Genomic DNA, 23396 nt, shown 5'->3' on the forward strand with positions numbered 1-23396 from the left:
AGAAGAAATGTTGACGGCCTGGATAAAGATATCACAAATACGAAAGACACAGAGGATCCTGGAGAGCAGTATTTATATCTGTATTGCAGACTTGTGTCTTACCACTGAGCTGCTGTGGTTTTTTTTTTTGTTGTTGTTGTTGTTTTCCCTCTCGTGGTCGTTTCTAGAATTTTGACTTCAGTGCACAGGGCTGAGATTTAATAAATGCCCAGACCTGGGGCCTGTGTTTAATAAAACTTTCGATGAGTAGAGCTCAATGAATGCCACTCATGATCTTACATGAGGGATGTGGTTTATGTGTTGGTGAAGAATGTCAATTGTTAAGTTGACTTTTTGCTACTTAGAATTTGCAGGTTTTGTGGAGAAAGTGAGGGAGCTTCTAATCTGACTTATGAAAATGATTGCCATGGAAAATCTGTAGGCACGATGATTAACCCTCTGTAAAAGTAGTTAAAATAGCCCAATCAACCTGTCTTGGTATTTTTTAAACTGTAAGCTTCTTTTTTTTTTTTTTTTAAGATTTCCATATTATATTTAAAAATGAGGCAACAGAAATTTGACATAGAGATTACTATGCTTTGAGTATCTAAAATTTTACTAGTCCTAAGTAATGTATTCTCTATAAAATGCCATTGACTTTTTCACCTCAATCTTAGTCTTTTAATGGCTTAATTTTATTTAGGTAATTCCCTCTTAAACCCCACAAGTTTATAATTTTGCACCATCCAAAGGGGCCCAGAATGGCATCCTCTCTTCTAAAGTGTTTCCTTACTCTATTGACCTTAACCATAATGTAGTAAATACGAAGAGATTGCCTTTAACAAAGTAGGTTTTGGTTTCACCCAGAGCCTCTGTTTACCTCTGTTTAACATGAGAATTGAGAATCTGATTTAACGGGGGCCTGAATCATTTAACTAGCTCTTTTTTTTTTTTTTTTTTTTTTTTAAAGATTTTATTTATTTATTTGACAGAGAGAGACCACAAGTAGGCAGAGAGGCAGGCAGAGAGAGAGAGGAGGAAGCAGGCTCCCTGCTGAGCAGAGAGCCCGATGCGGGACTCGATCCCAGGAACCCGAGATCACGACCTGAGCCGAAGGCAGCGGCGTAACCCACTGAGCCACCCAGGCGCCCTTAACTAGCTCTTTTTAGATATTTATTTAGATAAGTAGATATTTATTTTATTAAATAGATATTTATTTTTTTTAGATAAACAGATATTTTAGATATTTAGATATTTATAATCTTTTCTGTGAAGAGATCTGTTTCCAAATCTTACTCTCTTTCTAACACATGTGACACATAGAAAATTAACAACAGTGACTCCTCTAATATCAGATAGTTTAATGGAGGAAAAAAAAACCCCCATAATGATAAAAGATGGAACTGAGAAATCACTGACTGTATTCAGAAATCCATGCACATGCACCCACACCCACACCCTCTCCCTGTGCTTTCTTTGGGCCTTTGCTGGTCCTGTGGCCAACCACAATTCCCCTTTCCTAGAATTTCCTTTACTGTACATGCATTCGCTCTGCAATAAATCTTGATTTTTTTACATAACCCATCTTTTGACTATTGGTTTATACTTGGTATACCAGTAATCCGAAGTAAGAGACCTGACCTACACCACTTTTATGTATGAAATTAGTTCACTAGTGGTGCCCGTCTTTGGGCTGTTCAGCTTCATATTCTTGTAGCTTTGTTCTTCTCTGTTATTACAGAGGCTGATAACCACAGGATATGTTTTCTAGGTTCACCTGTCAGGTGGCCTCCAGCTGACTTTATACCATGAGAGAATTGTTAAGATACTACCAAGTAGGAGAATTTCCAGGGTGTTTCTGTTTTTCCCTCTGTTTCATGTGGTGTCTGGACATGGACCGTATTTTGCCTTTTCTCTTAGACCTGCCATGGTTTCAGCTTCTACCAGGTGAGCTTGACCCTAGTATTGACTTTTCCTGCCTCACTACCCAGGGCTTGCAGAACCTCGGCCTAAGGGCACAAATCCAGCCCTAGGTCTGTGTTTGCAAGTCATGTTGCAATAGAGCTGTACCCATCCGTGTAAGCATTGTCTCTACTTGGCAGCAGTGGAGTGCTGTAGTTGGGGCAGAGACTTAACAGCCTGAAGCCTGAATATTTATTCTCTAGACATTGGCAGGGAAAATTTGTCCTCCCCCCTTTCCAGCCCCAGAGTGTTGGGGAGAGCTTCCTTCTGTTGCCTACTTAGGTTTTCTTAGCCATGTCTGTTTGGTCTCCCAGGCGTCCTATACCTGGGAAAGCAGGTGTTTGCATTATATCCCCTCTATTTTCAGTATCCGTTGTGGTTCTCTTTTCCCTTTGGATTCTGGTGCAACCTAAAGGGGCTTTGTTATTGGCTTTTTGGGATACTTTTTAAAAAAATATATATTATATTTAAATATTTTATTATATTTTATTTATTTTTTTGACAGACAGAGATCACAAGTAGGCTGAGAGGCAGGCAGAGGCAGAGAGGAAGAGAAGCAGGCTCCCTGCTGAGCTGAGAGCCCGATTCGGGGCTTGATCCCAGCACCAAAGGCACAGGCCTTAACTCACTGAGCCACCCAGGCACCCTGGATTTTTGGGATACTTTTAAAATTGCCATTATTTTGTAAGATTCATGAGTCCCAGGATAAGGATTCTTCATGAATTTAGGTCATACCCTCTCTGTTTTCCTTCTGTTTTATTCCTTTGGTCCATCTGTCCCTCTGTTTCTGTCTGACATCTAGGACTTCTGAAAGGCATTCTATAAATCCATATAACTATCTCTCTGGGTAGAAAGACCTCTAGGGCCTGTCCTCATTTCTGGGGACCTCAGTCATGCTCAGGTAAGGCTGTGAATCTGTTAGCTCTCTCTAATCACATGTGTGATCCGGACCAGAGAAACAGAGCTGCTGCCTACCTAAGCTTCTCACCAAAATGTCTCCTCTTAGTGACATAAGAGTCAACTTCGGCCCAAACCCTGTCACTGCACACACACTAGGATGGCTGGAATGCTGTCCTGAGGATTCAAAGATGACATGGACTTGGCCGTGTGATTGCTGAGTCAGCAGGAGACAAGACTGTAGGGAGGTAGGGGTATTCAGAGGCCGTGGTTAGACTGTATACCAGTCTTGCAGGTGGGCTGAATGCTGGGGACAGAGAAGGACTGCAGTGAATCTTCGCAAATGAGAGGGAGGAAGAAGTAAATTGAGATACGACCATATAAAATAATGTGGCCCATCCCCAGGGCTTCCAAAGCATTTATTATCAAGCTTCAACCAATTGGGTTTTCAAAGTAGAGCCCCTAGGACCAGCAGCACCAGCATCCCCTAGATATTGTTAGAAATGTGAATTTGTGGCCCACTTCACCCTCCCAACATTGCGGACCTCTTGAATCAGACACTCTACGGATGGACCCCACAATCTTCCAGCAAGCCTTGCAGGGGATTCTGAAGCACGTTCAAGTTTGAGAACCACTGGGGTGGACTTGGGTGTGACGTGGGGTGTTAGGAAGAGGAGGAGACAAAGCTAGAAGCCACAAGACAAAGCTGCCAAGTCTTAGGTAGGGCTGGAATTAGTGTGAAGTGAGTGCAGTTCCCAGCATGCAAAACGCCCAAAGATACTCAGGGGCCAGCCCTGCCATTGCAGAAGCCTAAGAGTGAACGCCTTGCTTGCTTTGCTGTAGAGGGAGGTATGGCGGGTCCTGGATAGGGATGCCCTTGAAGTACTGTACCTGAAGGAGACACATAGAAATGGGGAACACAAAAGGGAATCCAGAAATACTGCAAACTTCATGTTACTACATACGTGCATAGTATTTAATGTTGAACTTCCCAGGGGTTAGGGTGAACAAGAAAATTTTGTTCACCCTATCAGGTGGCCTTCTTTTCTTTTTCTTTCTTTTTTTCATTTTCGTTTTTAAGGGTAGGAAATGTGCGAGAAGCATTTTCCTGGTCCTAATCCCTGAGAAGTGGGTATTTATAGAGTGTATCATATTTTTTCAAAATCTTTATTTTTTTATTTTGGAGTGCAAAATGAAAAAAATGTTAAATTTCATGGAAGGCTTTTCTAGCTGATGTATCTGTACAACCTGCAAGTTATTCATTATCCTTGGGTCTATAATCTAGTTCTCATGTACAAGTATAAATCTCATGGTCCATGTCCATGTCCTTGTGGGAAATTTAAAAGGCTTTCTTTATGTCCTGACGCAGAGATTTTTTTGTGTGGTTCTAAGAGAATTTATGCCTACAGGATCCTCTTCGGCTGATGTAGGAAGCTGCCAAGAGGAGCTTCTTTGGGAGTCTGTTGCACAAATGTATGGATCTTCTCATGTCATGTTATAAAAGCTGTTGACAATGAGCAGTTGTTTTACATGTGGGGAAAAAAAAAAAAGCTTGGAAGGGCTATTTCAGGGAAACCTCTTACAGACTGAATGTTCTCCCTTAGCTTCTCTAAGCAATGCCAACAGAGTTGAATCTTGTTTTATTGTTCACTTAGCTTACAAAGTTAGTTAATTTTTTTCCCATGCATTTGTTTCCACGGACACCTCTTTTCTCACAATGACTTAGGAAAAGGAACTAATGAGACTCAAAATAGGACACATTAGTGGCGTTAGGACACCTATTTTTATACTTTTGTAACTGAGATCATAGAAAAAGAACCCCCACGGTATTCGGCACCTAGTTAGGTATGCCTTCCTAGGAGGATGTTGTACACATATTTTCCCGCTGCCCCTCTTTTTTGTTCCTATCTTTTAAAATTTGGTTGGTATTTTGTCCCACCCAAGGGGGTGCTTTGGATACCTGTCCTGTGGTGTTGGTCAGCGTGGTCTGTTCCAGACTTTGGCATAGACCATGGTCACGTTGCTTTTGGCGATTACAGGCTGTGGCCCCAGTTCCTGGTTGGATGCTAGACCGCATGCTACTCCTTTCAAGATGTCTTTTTTACTCCTAACCCTTCTGCCATCCTTCCTGGCCCACAACGGAGAGGATGTACCTTGCTGACATGCCTGTCATTTCTGGGCTTTCTTCTGCAGTCCTGCCAAGAGGCTGGGATCCACATCACCATCTCCCCAGTACACCACTTGGCCGAAATCCTCCAGAAATGCATGTGGCCAAGACATAATCAGTTTTGTATATCCCAGGAATGATAGTCGTTCACTGTTTTCAGAGCCTGTGCCCAGATCACAAACTTGTGACGTTTCTCCACAGCGCTTCCCTTCACCTTTGCTCCCTTTTTTTAACCCTTCCTTGTCCCTGGGATTGTCATGACTCAGAAGTAAATTGTGCCTGAAGCTTTTCATTTTTCTGAAAGTCCATGTTTCTTTCTTTCTTTCTTTCTTTTTTTAAAGATATATTTATTTGAGAGAGAAAGAGAGAGAGGGTGCGTGAGGGGAGGAGAGGCAGCGGGAGAGGGAGAGAATCTCAAGCAGACAAATGGCTCCCTGCTGAGCGTGGAACCTCACGTGGGACTAGATCCCACAACCCAGAGATCAGACCATGACCTGCGCCGAGAGGTCAGGTCATGGTCTGAACCATCTGAACCATCCAGGTGCCCCGTGAAAGTCAGGATGTCACTAAGTTAAATATTGTACCTCGTATTCACTGGTCATAACGAAAGTGTGAGTTTTGGGTGGAAGTCACGATTTCTGTTCAGAGGAAGGGTGTGGGTTTGCTGGGGTGGGGGCTGAGGAAGAGCGAGCGCCTATGAATGAAGCAACATAGAAACAGTGAAGTGTTCCGATCCTTAGGGAGGAAGGAGAAAAATAACAAAACCCTGATGTACTATATTTTATCCTTTATGTTGGCTGAGAAATTAGGGTCAGAACCCAGAAACTTTGCTCTATCTACTGGTGTCTGTTTCAGCGCAGGTGGGGTGGGCTTCTCCTTTGATGGGTCATTTCCTTCTCTCCTTTCACATTCCAGGCTGCATTAAGATGACAAATTTCACTTATAGGCTCAGGCACAGCCGTGAAAACCTGAACTATGGAGTTAGCTGAGTGAGTGCAGGGGAGTGGATTTATTGTGGGGAGACAGGGATTGTTTGAAGAGCACAAAAGACTTGGGGAGCCCAGGTCTGCATCAGAGCACACAGAGGATGGGCTCTTACCATGCTCGCCCTTACCCCAACGGCTCCTTGCTTAAGGCTCATCGCTTGTCTCAAGGCTGAAGACAAATACATGTTAAAGTAATTAAGACACTTCTTTAAAACACCCCCACCCCCCAAATACATTGCTCGTAGACAAAACTTCATTTGGACATAACCTTGTAGTGGCTTTTGCAGAAAGGTCGAGGGTAGTGTAAGGAGGATAAAGTCCTTGAGTTCTTTTTGTATCTGGGAACTCTGCAATAAATAGTTCACTTTTCCTACCCTGCCTTTAGTAAGGGGGGGAAAAAATCTTGGACGGCAAAGACCAAGTCCGTCACATCAAACATGACTGCGTTAAATACTAAAATGTTCAAAGTCCGACTGAGATAGATAAAGGCTTTGATGGAAAGTGGATATTTCCCAGGGACATTACAAGCAATAATCCAGATGTTATGGTGTAATGCAACGAGTGTCCGTGGATAGATCAGGAGCTCCAGCCAAGCCGCGCCTGATGTAGGCCTTTGCCTTGCCCTCCCATGCTGTTCTGCCATATGGAACCTATCTCTCGGCCCCCTTAATAACCAGCTTTGGATTCCATTTTCACAGAGCTCATAGAGCTAAGTGGGGCTGTTTTATGGACAAGTTAGATAGAAGCCTTTCCAAGATAAACATCCAATTTGAAATTAGGACATACCGAGCCACAAAATTATTTTAGGGCATATTTCATGGAAGCAGTGCCATTTTTCTTAGGCAGTTGCCAGACTGTAGGATGCCCTTTGATCCCATGTGGACATTACTCCCTTCTTTATAAAAAGGATTTTGAAATAGTTGCAGTGTTTAGGGAGGAATATATCTGTCGGAACTTTGAAGCATGGCCATGGGACAGGTCATGGTTTAGCTTCTTGGTTGGCAAGTCAAACTTTCAGAAGAAAAAAAATTTAAAAAAGAGAATTGTAGCAGGATATACGAATCAAAACCTCATATTCCTTTTAAAGATAGAGATTTTTCAGCCCAGGTACTTAATAAGGTATAAAATATATTCAACGTATCCAGCTGTATATGGCCACATTCAGAGTTACAAACGCATATGCTTATCTGTTCACATATGTGTCTATTTATATGCTGTCTTTTTAGTAACTGTAAAATTGCTTAACTTTAATTATTTCATAAAGATTTGTTAGTGAATATATTCTATGTACAACCGAACTGGAAACAGAAGTTAAGAAAAGATCGTCCATGTTCTCCCAAGGACAGGGATTTTTTTTTTTTTCCTTTTGAAAATCCCGGTTCTGTCTCAGCACCTCCAAAACTCGTGTGTGTTGTGTGTGTGTGTGTGTGTGTGTGCACGCACACGTGCGTGCCTGTGCCTGCATCTTAAGAGAAAAGCAACACAGTTGTGAAGTTTGAGAGTGTAGATTTCCTTGAATGTGTTTTGTTTAAAGGTAGTCACAAAAGGACCCGCCAAATGGTTGGGGTGGCCCTGCTGTATCATTTTTTAAAAGTGGTGGAGTGACGTGTTGGATGAGGTAAGCTGGGATATAATTAATATGATGCTGACATACCATTTGTTGTGATAAATTGTGACTAACTGGTGTCCAAGCAAATTGGTGTCTGAATGATCTCAAAGATATATTGAGCAGATGACAGGGAATGAATATATAGTGTTAGAAATCCATTGCTTTCCTGTGATACTTGATGCCATTTACATTCTTCAGTCCATTTATTTCTCCTTCAAATAAAGCGGTCTGTGCTCGTACCATTTCACGTATCAAGCGGCAAACATAAATGAACTCTGCCAAATAATGCCATGTGCGGAGCGTGCGGGGATCCTCATTCTGGCAAACTCACCGTAAAAAAGACATGGTTGAGACCTTCAGGGACATGTGCATGGGTGCTGGGTATTTCACGACAGTAAGGGAATTATGATTACTTTTGTGGAGTGTGATCATGGCGTGGTGCTTATGGAAAAACAAATATGGATTTTTGCTTTCAAATATTTAAGCCAGAGAGAATGAGGGAAGGGATACATGAAGTCAGATTGGCAAAAATGTTGAATCAGATGAATAAGTACGTAGAGATTTATATACCATTCTCTCTGCCTTTGTGTATGTTTGAAAATTTACATAATGGAAATTAAAAATAAACAAAGTGTGCTTGTCCTCTTTATAATTTAATAATAGGCAATGTTTGCTTTTTTCTATATTGTTTAAGGGGTATGTGAATGTGCATGAGTAATATAATTTAGAAAAGGAAAAAAAATAAGTTAACAGTTACTGAATCTCTACTGGATCCCAGGCACCGTGCTAAGTGTTTTCTATGTCTTTCCCCTCCCTGCAGATCTGCAGAGCTCATTTGCCTGGTTAGCTGATTGCAGCAGGATCAGGAGTTGTGAATCTCACGGTGGTGCCGGGCTTTTTAGTAGTAGCCTAAGGAATACGGGGAAGTGTGGACAGATTCAAGTGTGAAGGATAAATTCAAAACCATTATTTCTAAGTACCCGCAGGAATTTTGTTTCCTTGCAAGCAGTGCCTTGCTCTTCTCTGATTCCCAGAATGCTTTTCCTCCCTTCCTACAATTAAAATAGCAGAAGGCCCCGATTCCTCCCCAGGAGCACATCTGGGTGGGAGTAGAGGCCAGCGCCAAGCCCAGTGTTGCTCCCAATCATCCTTCACTGTATTGTTACAAGTCCAGGGCTCAAGAAGGAAATCACATAACGGTGCTTGCAGGTTTGCAAAATCAATGAAGACTCGTAACACTTTGACCAGTCAGGGAGTGCTATTCCTAATCCCATACTGAAAGCTGGAATTCCTGTGATCACCAAAGTCACACTCAAGAATTATCAGCAAGTTTATATGTCATCTTCCTTCTCTGCTTTAGTCCTCTTTGATACGTAACCTGCGGCTCTCAGAGTCCCTGAGAAAGAACCAACTCTGGAATGGGATTATAAGTATAACGTTGTTGGAAGGGAAGGATGTCGCAGGAGGAAGCATGACAGAGATGTTTGTCCAGTTAAAACTGGGAGATCAGAGGTATAAAAGTAAGGTAAGTTCTGTCAATTGCTTAAGAAGTACAAGACCTTTCATAATAAAGGAACTGAAAAAAAAATGTTTTTCACTTTGAATTTCACAAGAAGAGGGGAAATTTAGTTTTAGCCCTCGTAACTTAATTAGGAGCATTCCAGACAACAGAAGAATTATAGAGCTGTAGTCAATTAATATACCTATTGGGTTGCTTAGCATAATTTATTTTAATATAGTAACTGGAGTAGAGAAAATTTATTAAATAACAGATTTGGTTGCATGATTTATTTTCATTTTGAAAATAAGCAAACGTTTCAAAGATTGCAGGAAAGGGATAACTAAATATTTTCAAAATCCTACAAAAATAAAATCATGAAATATATTTGGGTGAAAACACTTGAGATAATGAAAAATATTTTTAAAATCATATACTCTTTGCTTTCTCTTACTTGTTAGTATTAACACCAAAATGGATATTTGATGCTGGTTACTGTATCTTTTTTTTTAAACTGAAGTATTAGTGATTTGTTTTGAACAAAAGTAATGATATTTTTAGCTGCCTTTAGAACTCAATCATCTTACTCTCTGAAACAAATTCAACTTAATTTTTAATCTTAGTAATTTGGTGTGGTTTTTATTTCAAAAACCGTAGTCTCCAAACCATGTTAATGAATTCGTTTTGCATAACTGTCAGACAGGAATATTTCCTAGGTTTTTATGGGTTGGAGGAACGAGGGTACCAGAAAGTTAAGTCACTTGCCCAAAGCCACATAGGAAAAAAAAAAACAAAAAACCCTGAAAAACCAAAAATCAAAAACAAACAAGCAAAAAAAGAAAGCACTGGTGGAAGATTTTGAAAATAGACCCCAGGATATTTATAATTTGGGCTTCCAGTGTAGAGAACATAACACATGCAGACAGATGTAGTTGGGAAATGATTTGGAGAGCAAAAGATTGTTTCTGCTGCATGCTCTTCAGTGCAAAATCAAACATTAAACATCACTTACTCCGCCACAAAGAGTGAAGAATTGAAGCTCACACTAGAGCATCAGTTTTGAGAAATGTTAAAAAAAATTCTGGGTGAGTTACAGCAGAATGAGGCAGATGATTATTTTAATCAGGTAGTTTCAGGCTGTACCTGACAGTGAATGTATCCAGAGTGAACACATCTCTCCACTAAGATTCCTTTAGCCAGCCAGGGTCAGGCTAAGGATTTACAGAAAAATTATTCATCTCTAAGTACACTTAGCCCTTTGGACTAAGGTGAAGTGCAGAACAAGTCCAGTATTTGCTCCAGTACCCCCTTGGGGAATATCACATTTAATTTGTGGTCAAATATTTTTTTTCCTGTGGTTTCTAAATTCTGTGATCTGATATATTAAGCTCAATGTGAGAAAGAGCTTAAAAGATCTTACTTGAGGTTGGCTACAGCCGACATCTGAGTTGGCCCCGTTTTCCCTTGCAGAAACAGTTTGGTGCTTGGATTAACAGTTGACTCAGTTCTTCTGATAATCCGTGCCCAGCATTCTTGCTCCGTTTTATTAACAAATTCAGTCTGTGGGTCAGTGAAACAAAAGCAAAAAATAATAATAATAATAAAATTTAAAAAAAAATGCTGCCAGGGTATCAAACCCATAAGCAGTTCACAGTCACCGGGAGAATACAGAAACCCTTGTGTAGTTTTCAGACCAGGCTGTTAACTTTTTTGGTGTGGCCATCCTGGGGCTTCTTTGTCTTTCTCTCGCTCAAGTGTCTGGACTCAGTAAACTCAGATTTAAAACCAGGCAGCAATGGCTCAGGGACAGGTTTCTCACGCAATGCATCAGACCAATGCAATGAACACCTCAGCCTCCTAAATTATGGACTTCTTACGCCAGCACTGAATGGATGTGCTAATAAAATTGTTACTTACTTGCATTCGATTAACCAATGAGGAGTATGTTTTGTGAGAGAACTACTGTAACTGTCTATTGAGATATGTTTAATATGTCTATAATATCTCTGTAATTTATGGTTCCTTGTGGGGTAATTCTGGTGGGGTCACTCTTGCTAATGGGCTCGATAAATACTTGAAGTGAGCTAAACGGGGAGCGATGGTTTGCCAATTCCCGAAACCTCAACGTTTCGTTCCAAAACGGAAAGTTTAACTTTGTGAGGGAGGGGCACACCGACCCCATCTCCTGCCCGGTAGACATGAAATGAATGTATGTAGCTTCTGTCGTGATGAATGGCATTTTAAGAAAATAAATATTATAACTGCATGTTTTCTAGACACTGTGTAAGAGTGCAAATCCGCAGTGGCGGGAACAGTTTGACTTTCACTACTTCTCTGACAGGATGGGCATTTTGGACATTGAAGTGTGGGGAAAAGACAGCAGAAAGCACGAGGAGCGTCTGGGCACGTGAGTCGGCTCTGCTTTCTAACTCGGGGGAGACATGTGTAGGGCTTGTGTCCACATGGGGCTGCTCAGAGAGAAAGTTGTGATCTGTTTGGCCTTAGAGTAAAACCTGACATCCCCACCCCAGCAGCCATAAGGAAGCTGGACCCTAACCTGGGGGAAAATCTTGTTTTGTTTTAACTGGTCAGTGTCATTTCATATCAATTAAAACAGAAGAAAATAGTATGTGTCAGGAATTCTCTAAAAAAAAGTTATTGCGCCTTCTCAGGCTCTTTGGGAATTGTTTATGCCTGGGTCCACTTGCACACAATTTTCTTTTTCCCCAATAAATACTGTAAATATATTTTCTCTTCCTTATGATTTTTTACAAAGTAACATTTTCTTTTCCCTCACTAACTTTATTGTGAGGATGCAGATAACCTACAAAATATGTGTTAATTGTTTATATTATCAATAAGGCTTTTGATCAACAGGGGGCTGTTTAGCAGTTGACTTTGGGGGGAGTGAAAAGTTACTGGCAGGTTTTGGACTGTGTCCTGGGCTTCGGCACCTGTGACTCCTGCATTGTTTAGTAATCAGCTGTGTAAATTTCCAGTGTACCCTACGATTTTGATTTTGCTACTTAGTAAAATACCATATAATTTAACAAGAAGTGAAGCTAGTTGTCTCAAAACGATGGGGGAAATTTTCAGTGTCCTTGGTGAGTTTTGGGGCAAACCATAATGAAATCTGTTGAGGCGAGATCTACTTTCTTTCCTCTGCACCTTCCCCGCTTAACTGAGGGGCTCACCTATGCATAACGAGCAGTATCTTGAATGTTATAGCATCCTTTTCATAGCAGTACGATTCAGTGAGATTGCGCCCACACCATGGCTGGCCCTTGGGAAGTACCATGGAAATGCAGGTGGAAAGATCATCTCTGATCTTTCAAGGAGCCCTGCAGATTAGCAGCATTATTCCTGTTCTGTGGAAGAGGGAGTAAGAGTGCAAGAGGCTTACAAATGACTTGGCCATGCATGGACTTCAGAGCAGTGAGTGCCAAGGCTAGGATTTTGTGTTTTCTAAGACCAATTTCTTTCCATCACGTCACTGCCTTTTTTCATCCTGTGTACATATGATTTGTACCCAAATCTTAAATCTAGGATATAAGCATTCAAAGGGCTCTCAACAGATGTTTGTCATCTTTTCTAAACCAAGGTTTCTGGAACCCTGCGTTCAGAGAGATGCCTGGGGCTCACCCCTTATAGAATGGGGGGGAGGTAGGTCCTGCTAAAACCTCTATCCTAAGGCCAGAGAATCTCAACTTTTACCTCTCTTCTAAATTGGGATTCTAATTGAGGACAGTCTTATTGCCTAAAGCTAAAGATGGAAAATGACTCCTCCAACAGAACCCCATCCATTCACTGATGAGGGAATGCAGAGGCCTGAGCAGTGAATGTTTTTCCATCAGCAGGGAACTTACTGGCAGAAATGGGGGTGAGACCCAGCTAACCCACCAGTCCCTCGTGCACTGCTTTTTCTGAGCATAAATACTGAGCACAGCATCTGGCACACAGACTGTCAGTTCTTCTTGTCATCTTCACCCATCATCCCTTGCCAGCAGCTCTCCTGAGATAGCTGGGTTGAGAGTTTGGTACCCATGGAACATTCCTGCCATGTTTCTCAGTGGAGGCCCATGTTCCATGGGACTGTCTGGCGTGTTGCAGGATGTCTAGTAAATCTGGCTCTTACCCAGCTGATACCTGTTCCTTTCCCCAGTTAGTGTGTGGAAAACATACACACGACACATCCGCATTCCATCACACATATCCATACACCCCCTTGGGAACAGCACGTTACCAGTCAAGACCTTGGCTCTTAAGCCTCCATGGGGCATAGCCCTGGTTGTATCGCTTTGTGTAGCCTTCTCGTCCCCAGTGCTGTGCTTATCCTGCAGCTGGCCGTCATTGCTTCATCATCAACAACCCTTTTGGGCCAGGTTGGTGCTTTGGGATAGCAGACGGGGCCATGTGACACCCTCCAGATCCCGCAGGAGGTTGTCCCCTCGTCCCCTTGCAGATATGCCTGGCAAATGACTTTAGGTCTCATCTCTCCTTCCTGTGCCTACACAGGGTAACTGAGATACTTCAGACATTTCCTGAGACCTCTGACACCTGTCACCGCTGTGACATACCAGCGCCCTGCCAACACCCATTTCAGGGGGATCAGAAACCTTAGGCCAGCTCACGCAGCCAAGGATGAGTTGTGTAAAGGCGCGAATGCAGAGAACTCTGTGTCCCAAAGCGTTATCTGAGGGGTGGGGATTTGGGCTTCCAGTGATGAATGGCCAATGTGTTATTTTAGGAGGTACAGAGAATGTGCCCTTCTCGTTTCACACATCACTGTGCTGTCCCGTTTCCTTCATAGGAAATGCTTTTCCAGATGAGCATTCAGTGTTTTCACAGCCACAGAAAATAATTTAAGATGCCCCTTTTGTCCCCTGTGTTGTCATGGGAGTTGTTCATTTATTTTAGTTATTTCCTGTTTGTAACTTAGACATGTACCTGTCTTAGGGGTCATGATGTCCTTCCTCTTCATGGATTTTAAAGGATCTTTTTGGTATCCTCTTCCTTTTTCCTCTCCTGAGGTACAAAAGATAAAAAAAGCATCTCTTGGGAGCTGGCTAAACCCAGCATTACCTTCAGTGGGATGAGACCTACCTTAACATACAGAATCGTAAAGATGGTGTAGCATCACCATACGCTATCACAGACCTGTTACCTACGGTTCCTTCCCACTCTTCTCACTTGTTTTCTTCTCATTCATTGTCTTTGTTTTAATTTTAAGGCTTGGTTATTTTCTCTCCCCGTGGTTAGGAAATACCTTCTTGCATAAGGAAACTCTTTGACAGTGTGAAGGAGTCATAACTGTCTCTTAAGACACATTGCATATTTTGTTTTTGGAGAACACCTTGAAGCTAGTCATTTAAAGCCCTCCATGGCCTCTCTGAGGAAATTCTCATCAGTGAAGCTTTCCTTTGCAGGCAGCTTGATGTGAGCAAAAGGAGCACCAGCTTGGAGTTGCAGATTCAGAGTTTGTTAGCTATGTGACCCCAGGCAGTGAATTTGCTTGTGAGGTTGGGCTTTCTTTCCGGGCAGTGGGATCCGGTCAGCAACAGTGTCTCTGCAGTACCTTGGTCTCTTTTCAGCACTTAAATGTTATTACTATTATATTATTATTACTATTATTATTATTATAATACTATTATTATTATTACTATTATTATTACTATTTTAGTATTATTATCATTACTATTATTGTAGTATATATATAATTATATATAGTATATATATATAATTAGATATTATTATTACTATTAATTTTGAGATTTTTCTGTATGATAACTAGAGAGCCCCACAACAACTGCAACTAAAATTATGAAATTCAAGAAAAAGAAATATGGCTAGTAAAATTCAGTATATATATATATATATATATATGTATGTGTGTGTGTGTGTGTGTGTATAGTATCTATTTTTTTTCCAAAACAGTATAGACATTTAAAAAAATTTTTTGCAGAAGTTGGCAGTGAGTATCTTCAAGGACATGTTGCAAAGGACATTTTTTGACTGAAGGATTGAGCAGCAGCATTAACACTAGTGGGGGGCTCGCTTGGTGATGGTTCAGACATGGGCCTCCCTAATGGCCAGCCTTCTCCGGGCTCTCCTGAGTCACGTGGAGCTTTCTGAAACCTTGTCATGGTTCCCCTTCAGTCTTCCACTGAGCCCACAAGGTATTCCCTAGGACGTCAACGTGGGTCCCCAGATCCAGTGTCCCCTGGGACCATAGTGCCTACGAACTCTAATTTATTCATGAGCAAAACCAAATCAAAACAAAAAAATTACTAAAAAAAAAACACCACAACTTTTTAAAATATTTAATTTAAAATGTTTTAATTAAAACATTAAAAAATTAAAGTCCATCTGTGGTTCAGAGAGTAAAACTTTTAAACAAAGGGGCAAGAGTGTAAATACAGATTATCCCATTGTAAACCTGGGCCACTTCAAAACAGTTATATTGTTTTCTTAAAGCCTATTTTGCATTTCAAGGTGATTTTAGAGATTAACTTGTTACAGAATATTCTAGGCTTTAGTTGTGAAAAGTCAAGAACGAGAAAGTTCGAGTCCGTTTTAACTGGACTGCCTCAGAGTCAACCTTCAGTCAGTCCCACATGGTGCCTTGGAAAATGGCTCTGACGTCCTCCAAGTTTCTTAGTGACTCTGATGTGGTGGAGAAGTGGGGCTGGGAGATTTCTCTGGACAAATTACACCACATGCCGTCGATCTGTTTTTACAGCCTGGCTTGACACGTTCACCGTTTTCTTCCTGTTCACCCCCTTCCTTCGCCTCTGAGATTTACAGCTTTTCAAACTACAGTACTCTTTTCTGCCCCTTGCATTTAAGTTAAAAGCTGGCCAGTCTGTAATATAAAACAGGGAATTATGGTAATGAATAAGAGGTTAAAAGCTATCATGGCAAGGGAAACTTGAGCAGGTTTGGATGACTGATACGGCAAAATTACGTGTTGAATTAAAACATTAAAATGCAGCAGGATTAATGGAGAAAGACAAGAACAGGAGGTCAGAAACAATGCTAAATCAGCACATTCACTGCCTGTAGGCTAGGGGAAAAATAGTAAGTCCTTGTCTTCTTCAGGTAAAGAGAACTGTGGACTTTTCAATCTGGAAGGCATATATATATATATGTTTATTTATTTATTTCCATGCCTTTCCTATGTAGGGGAAGAATTAGAGAGTACACAGTATTTAGTTGGTTAACAAAAAACATTTGCCTCTGTCATTTGGAGTTCTTGACTTTGAACTTCATTATGTCACTGCCCTTTACTCACTTGTTTGTTCACTCTGTTCAAGAAATAGAGAACACGTCCTGTACAGGATAGCCTGTAACAGTCGCTGGGATTCCGTGGAAAATGGTAGTGGATGGACGCTGTCCTCAGACACTAAGAAGTTTGGGGCTGCTACGTGGAGGCAGGCAGCAGCTTGGGGGCGAAGGCGGGAGAGAGCAGCTTCCTGGAAGCTCAGAGGTCTAATCTGAAGCCTGTAGAGATGGATGGGTTAGCCTGCAAGGATATTGGAGGAAGAACTTTCGGAAAGATGGAACACCACGGGCAAAGTTCAAGACAGGAGCGAGAAGGCATTCTGAGAAGCTGGCAAGGAATGAGAAGGGCGGGCGGTGTTGTGAGATGAGACCCAAGAGCACAGCAGGAGTGAGGTCACAAAGCCATCCAATTTCATCTCCTGCAAAGAAACAATGCTGGCTCCTCTCTAGACCCCAATACAGGGGGGGCCTGTTATTTTGTTTCCATGGTATAAAGGATGTTACAGTAGTGGGGCTTTTGTAGACCGAATATATTAAGATCAGATTTTGGAAAGAGAATTTCCTGGTGATCTAAGAGCCAGCATGTAGCACCTTCTGAATGACTGTCCAAACATAGCCACTTCTGTTGTGTGTGAAGTCACACATGAAGCCACAGGAACAGACCGAATTTGGTAAGGCTCATTAATCACATGTGTGTGAACATTGTGTGTTTTCCACATGGTTCCCCAAAGAAAGAAGAGCAGGTTTATAAGTTTTATTGCTTTAACGGTTTTTATTCAGTCCATCATTGGATACGTTGGCCAGAGTTTCTAGAATTATGGTGAGTTAAAAGTTATGCTTTAGGGGCGCCTGGCTGGCTCAGTTGGAAGAGCATGTGGCTCTTGATCTTGATGTCATGAGTTCACAACCCATGTGGGGTGTAGGGATTTCTTAAATAAAAAAGAATTTAAAAAGTTAGGCTTTCAAAATTATGTTTTAGGTCAGTTTCCCTGATGCCTTTGTCAATGTGTTTGTGTTGTCAGCAACCAACCTTTTAAATTTTTAAGATACTAGCATGGATGTAATTTACGATGACCAAATTATGAAGATGTCTAAGATCAGGGGTTAGACAACTAGGGCCCATGGCCCAAGTCCAGTTGGCTGCCTATTTTTGAATAAAGTTTTATTGGATAGCAGCCTTGTTCATTTGTTTACATGTCCTATTTCATGCTACAAGGGGACTTGAGTAGTTGCAACAGAGACCGCATGGCCCATCAACTTTAAGTATTTGCTTTATGGCCCTTCGTAGAAAAAATAGTTTAAGTGCCTATTATTTATTTATTAATTGATGTGATAATTGAAAAATTAATTATGAGAGCCATTTAGACCATATACCCGAAAACTGAGTTTATTTTTCAATGAAAATTTGCATATACAGTAGTAAGCTCAGCTTTCATAAATGCTTCTAAAAGGTTGCCATTTGTGTAGAGTTTGGGATGAAATTTAGAGGATGCAACAGATTCTGTAGTGGTTCAGTAGCACCAAGAGAGAATTAGGAGACCAACTAACTCATTTGGTATTTTCTCAGGGTGGAATCTGACACCCTTTAGAAAATGGTAGAAACAACCTAAATTCTCTTTTCCAAATTTCTGTCTAAAAATGTCTTCGATGGATGAATTTCAGATTATCTCTTTTGTCTGAAAGATTTTAGACTTTAGAGTACTTATCTTTACTTGAACCTCAAAAAAAATAAATAGAAGATGTTTTGTTCACGCAATACTTAACCTTTCTTCAGGAGGTTCGGTGGGTATTATGGTGCTGACATCAGAAATTCGGAAAGACCCATCTTTTGTATTTTTAATTTTTTTTAATTTTCTTAAGTTTTTATTTTAATTCCAGTGAGTTGATATACAGTGCTATAGTCGTGTTAGGTGTACAATATGGTCCTTCAACCCTTTCATAGGTCATCCTGTGTTCGTCACAGGTACCTTCCCTCATCCCCATCTCCTGTTTCTCCCCTCCCCCATTCACTTCCTCTCTGGTAACCAGCAGTGTGTTCTCTACAGTTAAGATCTGTTTCTTGATTTATCTCTCTTTTTTTCCTTTGGTTGGTTGTTTTGTTTCTTAAATCCCACATATGAGTGAAGTCATATAATATTTGTCTTTCACTGACTGACTTCTGTCACTTAGCCTTATACTGTGTAGCCACATCCTTGTCATGCAAGTGACAAGATTGCATTTCTTTCTGGCTGAGTAATATTCCGTTGCACGTTTACACCACATCATCTTTTTCTGTTCATCAGTCGATGGATGCTTGGGCTGCTTCCCTATCTTGGCTATTGTAAACAATGCTGCTATAAACACAGGGGTGCGTGTATCCCTTCAGAATTCGCGTTCTTGTATTCTTTGGGTAAATACTCGGTGATGCAATTGCTAGATCATAAGGGAGTTCAATTTTTAACTTTCTGAGGAAACGCTACACTGTTTTCCACAGTGGCTGCACCAGTTTGCATGAGACAAATCCTCTTAAATTTTTTCCTTTCTGCTCTTGCTGATAATGCAGTACCTCTTCCTCGCTTAGAGTTAATATAAATAATTCTTCCAGCCTCTGGCTAACCTCCAGAGCTTCTGGTTCTCCTTGAGACATGAGGATGAGCTGGAACAATGTGGACTGAGGCTGAACTAGAGTAACATGGGAGGCCTAGAGGAGATTCTTGTAGGGAATTAATTTCTTCTTTCTTCCAGCTTTCTTCCTTTCTTCAAGAATGTGGATGTAAATGCAGATGCCAGATGGGTAGAACAGAGGCAGAGGGTAGTTCAATTGTAGAAAGTTTATAGAAAGGCATCCCTAGTTGGGGTACCTGGCTGGCTTAGTCAGTAGAGCCTGTGACCATTAATCTCACAGTTGTAAATTCAAGTCCTACATTCCATATTGATCCTACAAAAAAAACAAACCAAATCAAAACAAAACAAAACAAAAGACAACATCTTTAGAGGGCAGCTAGTTGTTCACCCTAGGCAGGGGGTAGCTGTAAATCAGTCCTTAATTCTTAAGATACCAATTCGCATAATGGAGCAGGTACCCTAGGAGACTGGGTCATAACCCATGTGCAAAAGGATCAGTGTTTAATTATGATTGACATGATGGCAGTCTATCTACCAGTTTAATTTGTTCTTTCAAGTCACTATGGAAGTAAAAATATTTGACTGAATCCACTCTTCAGTTAACTGATCATGTAGAACCCAGTAAGCTTGTGCAGAAATCCCCAGTCTGTTGTTTATGGGGATTGTCTTATCTCAAACAGGCAGGGCTCTTTTCCTGTCCATCCACATAGACTTTAGAAATGGGAGCGATGCAAAAGTTTCACAGGGGAGGGACATGACAAACAAGTTTGTGGAAATGTGTAATTTCTAAGACCAAACCCAGTGGTTACTTTGCATTTTATCTGGTCTGTGATTCAACTTTTGTTGGAAATAGGAAGCTGCTCTCTTCCTAGGAGTTCTGCCTTCACACAGGCACTGCGAGAGTGCATAGTTATGCTAAAAATGCTAATACTGCTCACAGCCTTTTTGGATGACTTTTTAGAATTAACGCAAGGTTCATTTTGATTCATCCAAGAAAAACTTACTGTAGGCATCCTTTTTAATTCCCAAACATTATTTGTCTCTTGCCTCCAAGTCACTTCTGGCTCTTCAAAAAAAAAAAAAAAAAAATAAGGGAAACCACCACTACAAGAGAGACGTGGTCGTCGAAGGATGAAAATAAATTGCCTCCTCCTAATGACATTGACATGATTGTGCCATAAATAGGTTATTGCTAATTTGGACTAATGAGTGTGACCACCAGAAAAAAAATTCTTACAAAGTTACATCATTTATCTTTCTGTGAAGACCTTTGTTCAATCAAAGTGTATGTAACAATGTAAAATAATGCTTAGCAAAGTGTTCCAAAGCAGATGTGCTACTGTTCTATTAAGAATTTATGGGTATTTAGTTTTGTAGAAATGGCTTAAAGCACATGACATTTCTTTCTTTATAAGCAAAATTAATTCCTCACTTACATACGTGCTTATGAAATAAAAATATTTAGTAACCCCTATTTTCATGGTAGCAAACTTTAAAAGGGTCTTTATTGCTATACACACACACAAATGTTTTGATTCAAGACACAGAGGATTATTTAAAGAGTTTTGTTTTGTTTTGTTTTGTTTTTTGTTGTATGTGTCTCTGGTAGAAATTCTTGATGAATTTATTACATGGAAAAGCTCTAATTGCTACCTCTTCTAACTGGAATCACTTTTGGTAATAAAATCAATACCCACACGTATTTAATTTTATAGGTACATATCAGTATTAAAATACATTTTTTTATTCTGTAGTAAAAAGTGGTATAGAATTTTAGTATTACAGATTTTTTTTCTTTAATTGTGAAGGGATTGCAAGGTTTTTGAATGTGTGGAACTGGAACTCATTAGGTATCACGTGACTCAAAATGGCCATTGCTTTCTATGTTAGGTAAGATTACCTATTTTTAATGATCTGCAAACATACAGAATCCACTGAAGATTTATGGTAAGAATCCATCCTTTTCCCACATCGGGAGAGAAGGTGCTTCCTTTCTAAAGTCTTGATTATTCATCTCTTTCAGTAACTATGGGGGGAAAATAGGAGTTCCACATGGGCACATGCACACACGCGTCTTACAGCTGGGAACCACCACTGCCCACCTCCCTCCCCCTGACTGGACCCTACCTTTTCCACCCACCTGTGCGTACACTAAGCAGGTGTGGTCCAGGCAAACCCAGAGTTTTCAGTGTTGAAACAAATAAATGGCTTAGCACCTCAGCCCTCCTTTTTGGTGTTTGTTTCCATATATAAATGTGTTTGAGGTTTTCGGCATCCCCAGAACATTGGCTGTTGCGAGACGGAAAACACGCCGTTTACAGCAGATGGGTGAAGCCTTTCCTTTCCCTGGCCGTGTTGCTGGAATGGGATCTGTCACGTGCACTTCACGCTCCATTTGTCCACATCAGTGCACCTGGGGAAGCCCTGTGGAACCGAGCCTATTAGGAAAACACCTTAACACGTTGCTTTAAATAAAAAACGCACCACCAGTTGGCATTAATCCGGAAGAAAATAGTTTCTCCCAGGAACCCTTTGACGCTTGAATTTCTCTTGTCTTTTCTCTCCCTTTTGAACTGTGACCCTTTATTCTCTTTGCTGGCGAAAGACACGATACAGAGAAGCCCTACAGAGCCCTAATCCATAAAGCTTGAACTTGGAGCTTGTTCCTCCCTATTTCTTGAGCTCACCGCCTTTCTGCGGACCTCATGGGGCAAAGATCTGACTTTTCTCTTTGCACTTACCATCCCCTTGTGCTGCCTTTGGTCTCTTGACCTCTTAGTCTCCTTAATCTTAGAGTGTGTTAGGCTGGGAGGGAGAATTAAGAGCTGGACGGTGGGGGAAGACCCCGCCACCTTCACTGTGCAAGAAACCCATGCTGAGACAGAGTGAGGTTTGGGGGATAAGGGGATATAACTTGGGTTCTTTGGAGGTCCAGAAAGGCCATGAGTTAATCCCTTTTCTTTCTGATTCCTCCAACTTTTCCAGGTGCAAAGTGGATATCTCGGCCCTCCCTCTCAAGCAAGCTAACTGCTTGGAGCTGCCGCTGGAGAGCTGCCTGGGGGCTCTCCTGATGTTGATCACACTTACTCCCTGTGCCGGAGTCTCGGTCTCAGATCTGTGCGTTTGCCCCTTGGCAGACCCCGGCGAGAGAAAGCAGATTGCCCAGCGATACGTGAGTGTTTGGCCTTGTTATGCCGCTCCCTGCCACCTCCATTTTTGAGTTGAAACAAAGTCTGCAAGTTAAAGAAAACTGCCTGAAAAGAGATCCTTGGCCCGAGTTTCACAGCCTGTCTCCTAAAACAAGACATCAGATCCAAAGGTTAATGCATTAGCGAGAAGGTGGAAGTAGATTGGAGCTGGCGATTTTCAAAGCCCCGAACGGTATTCTGAATTGTTAGCTTTTAGAAACTCTTGGGAGAAAATGGAAATGAACGAGGAGGCAATACATATCCCCATGTCTGCATATAGAAATTTTAATACAAGTTCACCAAAGTTCTTCTTTTTTTTTTTTTTTTTTAATTAGCTGTAATATTTGCAGTGTCAGAGCTACCTTTCCAGAACCTCTCAGGATCAAGTGAAAATGTGCCTCTGTCTTGTAGAGCAAAGCAAAGCTCTGGACAGGCCTGCAGAGCTGTTCTGTACGACCGGATAATAAAGGCAGCTCCTGATTTTTGCCTAAATAGTGGCAATACGGTTAAAAGTCCACTCAGCATTTTTAAATCAAATGGCTTCGTGATCTTCATTTATTTTTTTGTACTCTGGCCTTCTGGGTGCCTTTATTTGCATTCTGTTTTTATCCCGCCTTCTTTGTAAATCAATACATTTATTTTATCGCCACACATGAAAGACACATTTTAGAAAGCGGCCCGAAAATGAAGCAAAGATGAATCCCTATTTAATGGGAATATTATTCTCAGCATAAACTTTAGTGCCTCCCAAATCCTTCACCGTGAGACGTATTGATTAATTGAATAATTCTTTATCTGCGGGAGTACAAAAACCTAGCCACATGTCTTATTGTCAACACAGACTCTGTGTGCTGTGGTTGGCAGGTTCTAAAGGAGTTTCTACAAAATCCACTATTAATATGTTCTCCGATGACTGCAGTAAAGCAAATAAAAATTTGATGATAAACCTTAAAACTTCTCCCCCAAACTTTCCCAGGGACAAATTGCAAAATTTACCGAATTCACGAGGGGTGACCTGTACTTCTAAGGTGATTTTAGAAAAGTTCATAATGACTGCTTTGAATCATGCCTTGGGATGTGAGGAGTACTCAGGGAAAACAGGTTTGAAGAGGCCAATCAAAATATGAAGTGTTTTGTTTTGTTTTTTCAGCTAGAGAGCTGGCCAGCATGTTAGAGGAAAAGAATGCCCCGTCATAAAACACAAGTTTTAGACCTCTTGTTTTTC

At 41.1% G+C, this 23396-nt stretch overlaps 1 protein-coding gene across 10 annotated transcripts in view; it reads left to right on the forward strand.

Moving 5' to 3' along the window:
- Window positions 1-23396, forward strand: part of MCTP2 (multiple C2 and transmembrane domain containing 2) — a 238071-nt gene that overhangs the window by 99620 nt on the left and 115055 nt on the right. For 8 of the 10 annotated variants that reach the window (XM_059180096.1, XM_059180097.1, XM_059180095.1 and 5 more), the window contains exons 9-11: window positions 8961-9125; window positions 11375-11505; window positions 21969-22155. In XM_059180096.1, the coding sequence (XP_059036079.1) occupies window positions 8961-9125; window positions 11375-11505; window positions 21969-22155 (483 nt within the window). Of the gene's footprint in view, window positions 1-7525; window positions 7610-8960; window positions 9126-11374; window positions 11506-21968; window positions 22156-23396 lie in introns of all 10 variants that reach the window. The other 2 variants (XM_059180102.1, XM_059180103.1) reach the window with 2 other exon arrangements.

This window comes from Mustela lutreola, chromosome 7 (assembly GCF_030435805.1).
Source record: "Mustela lutreola isolate mMusLut2 chromosome 7, mMusLut2.pri, whole genome shotgun sequence".
Lineage (NCBI taxonomy): Eukaryota > Metazoa > Chordata > Mammalia > Carnivora > Mustelidae > Mustela > Mustela lutreola.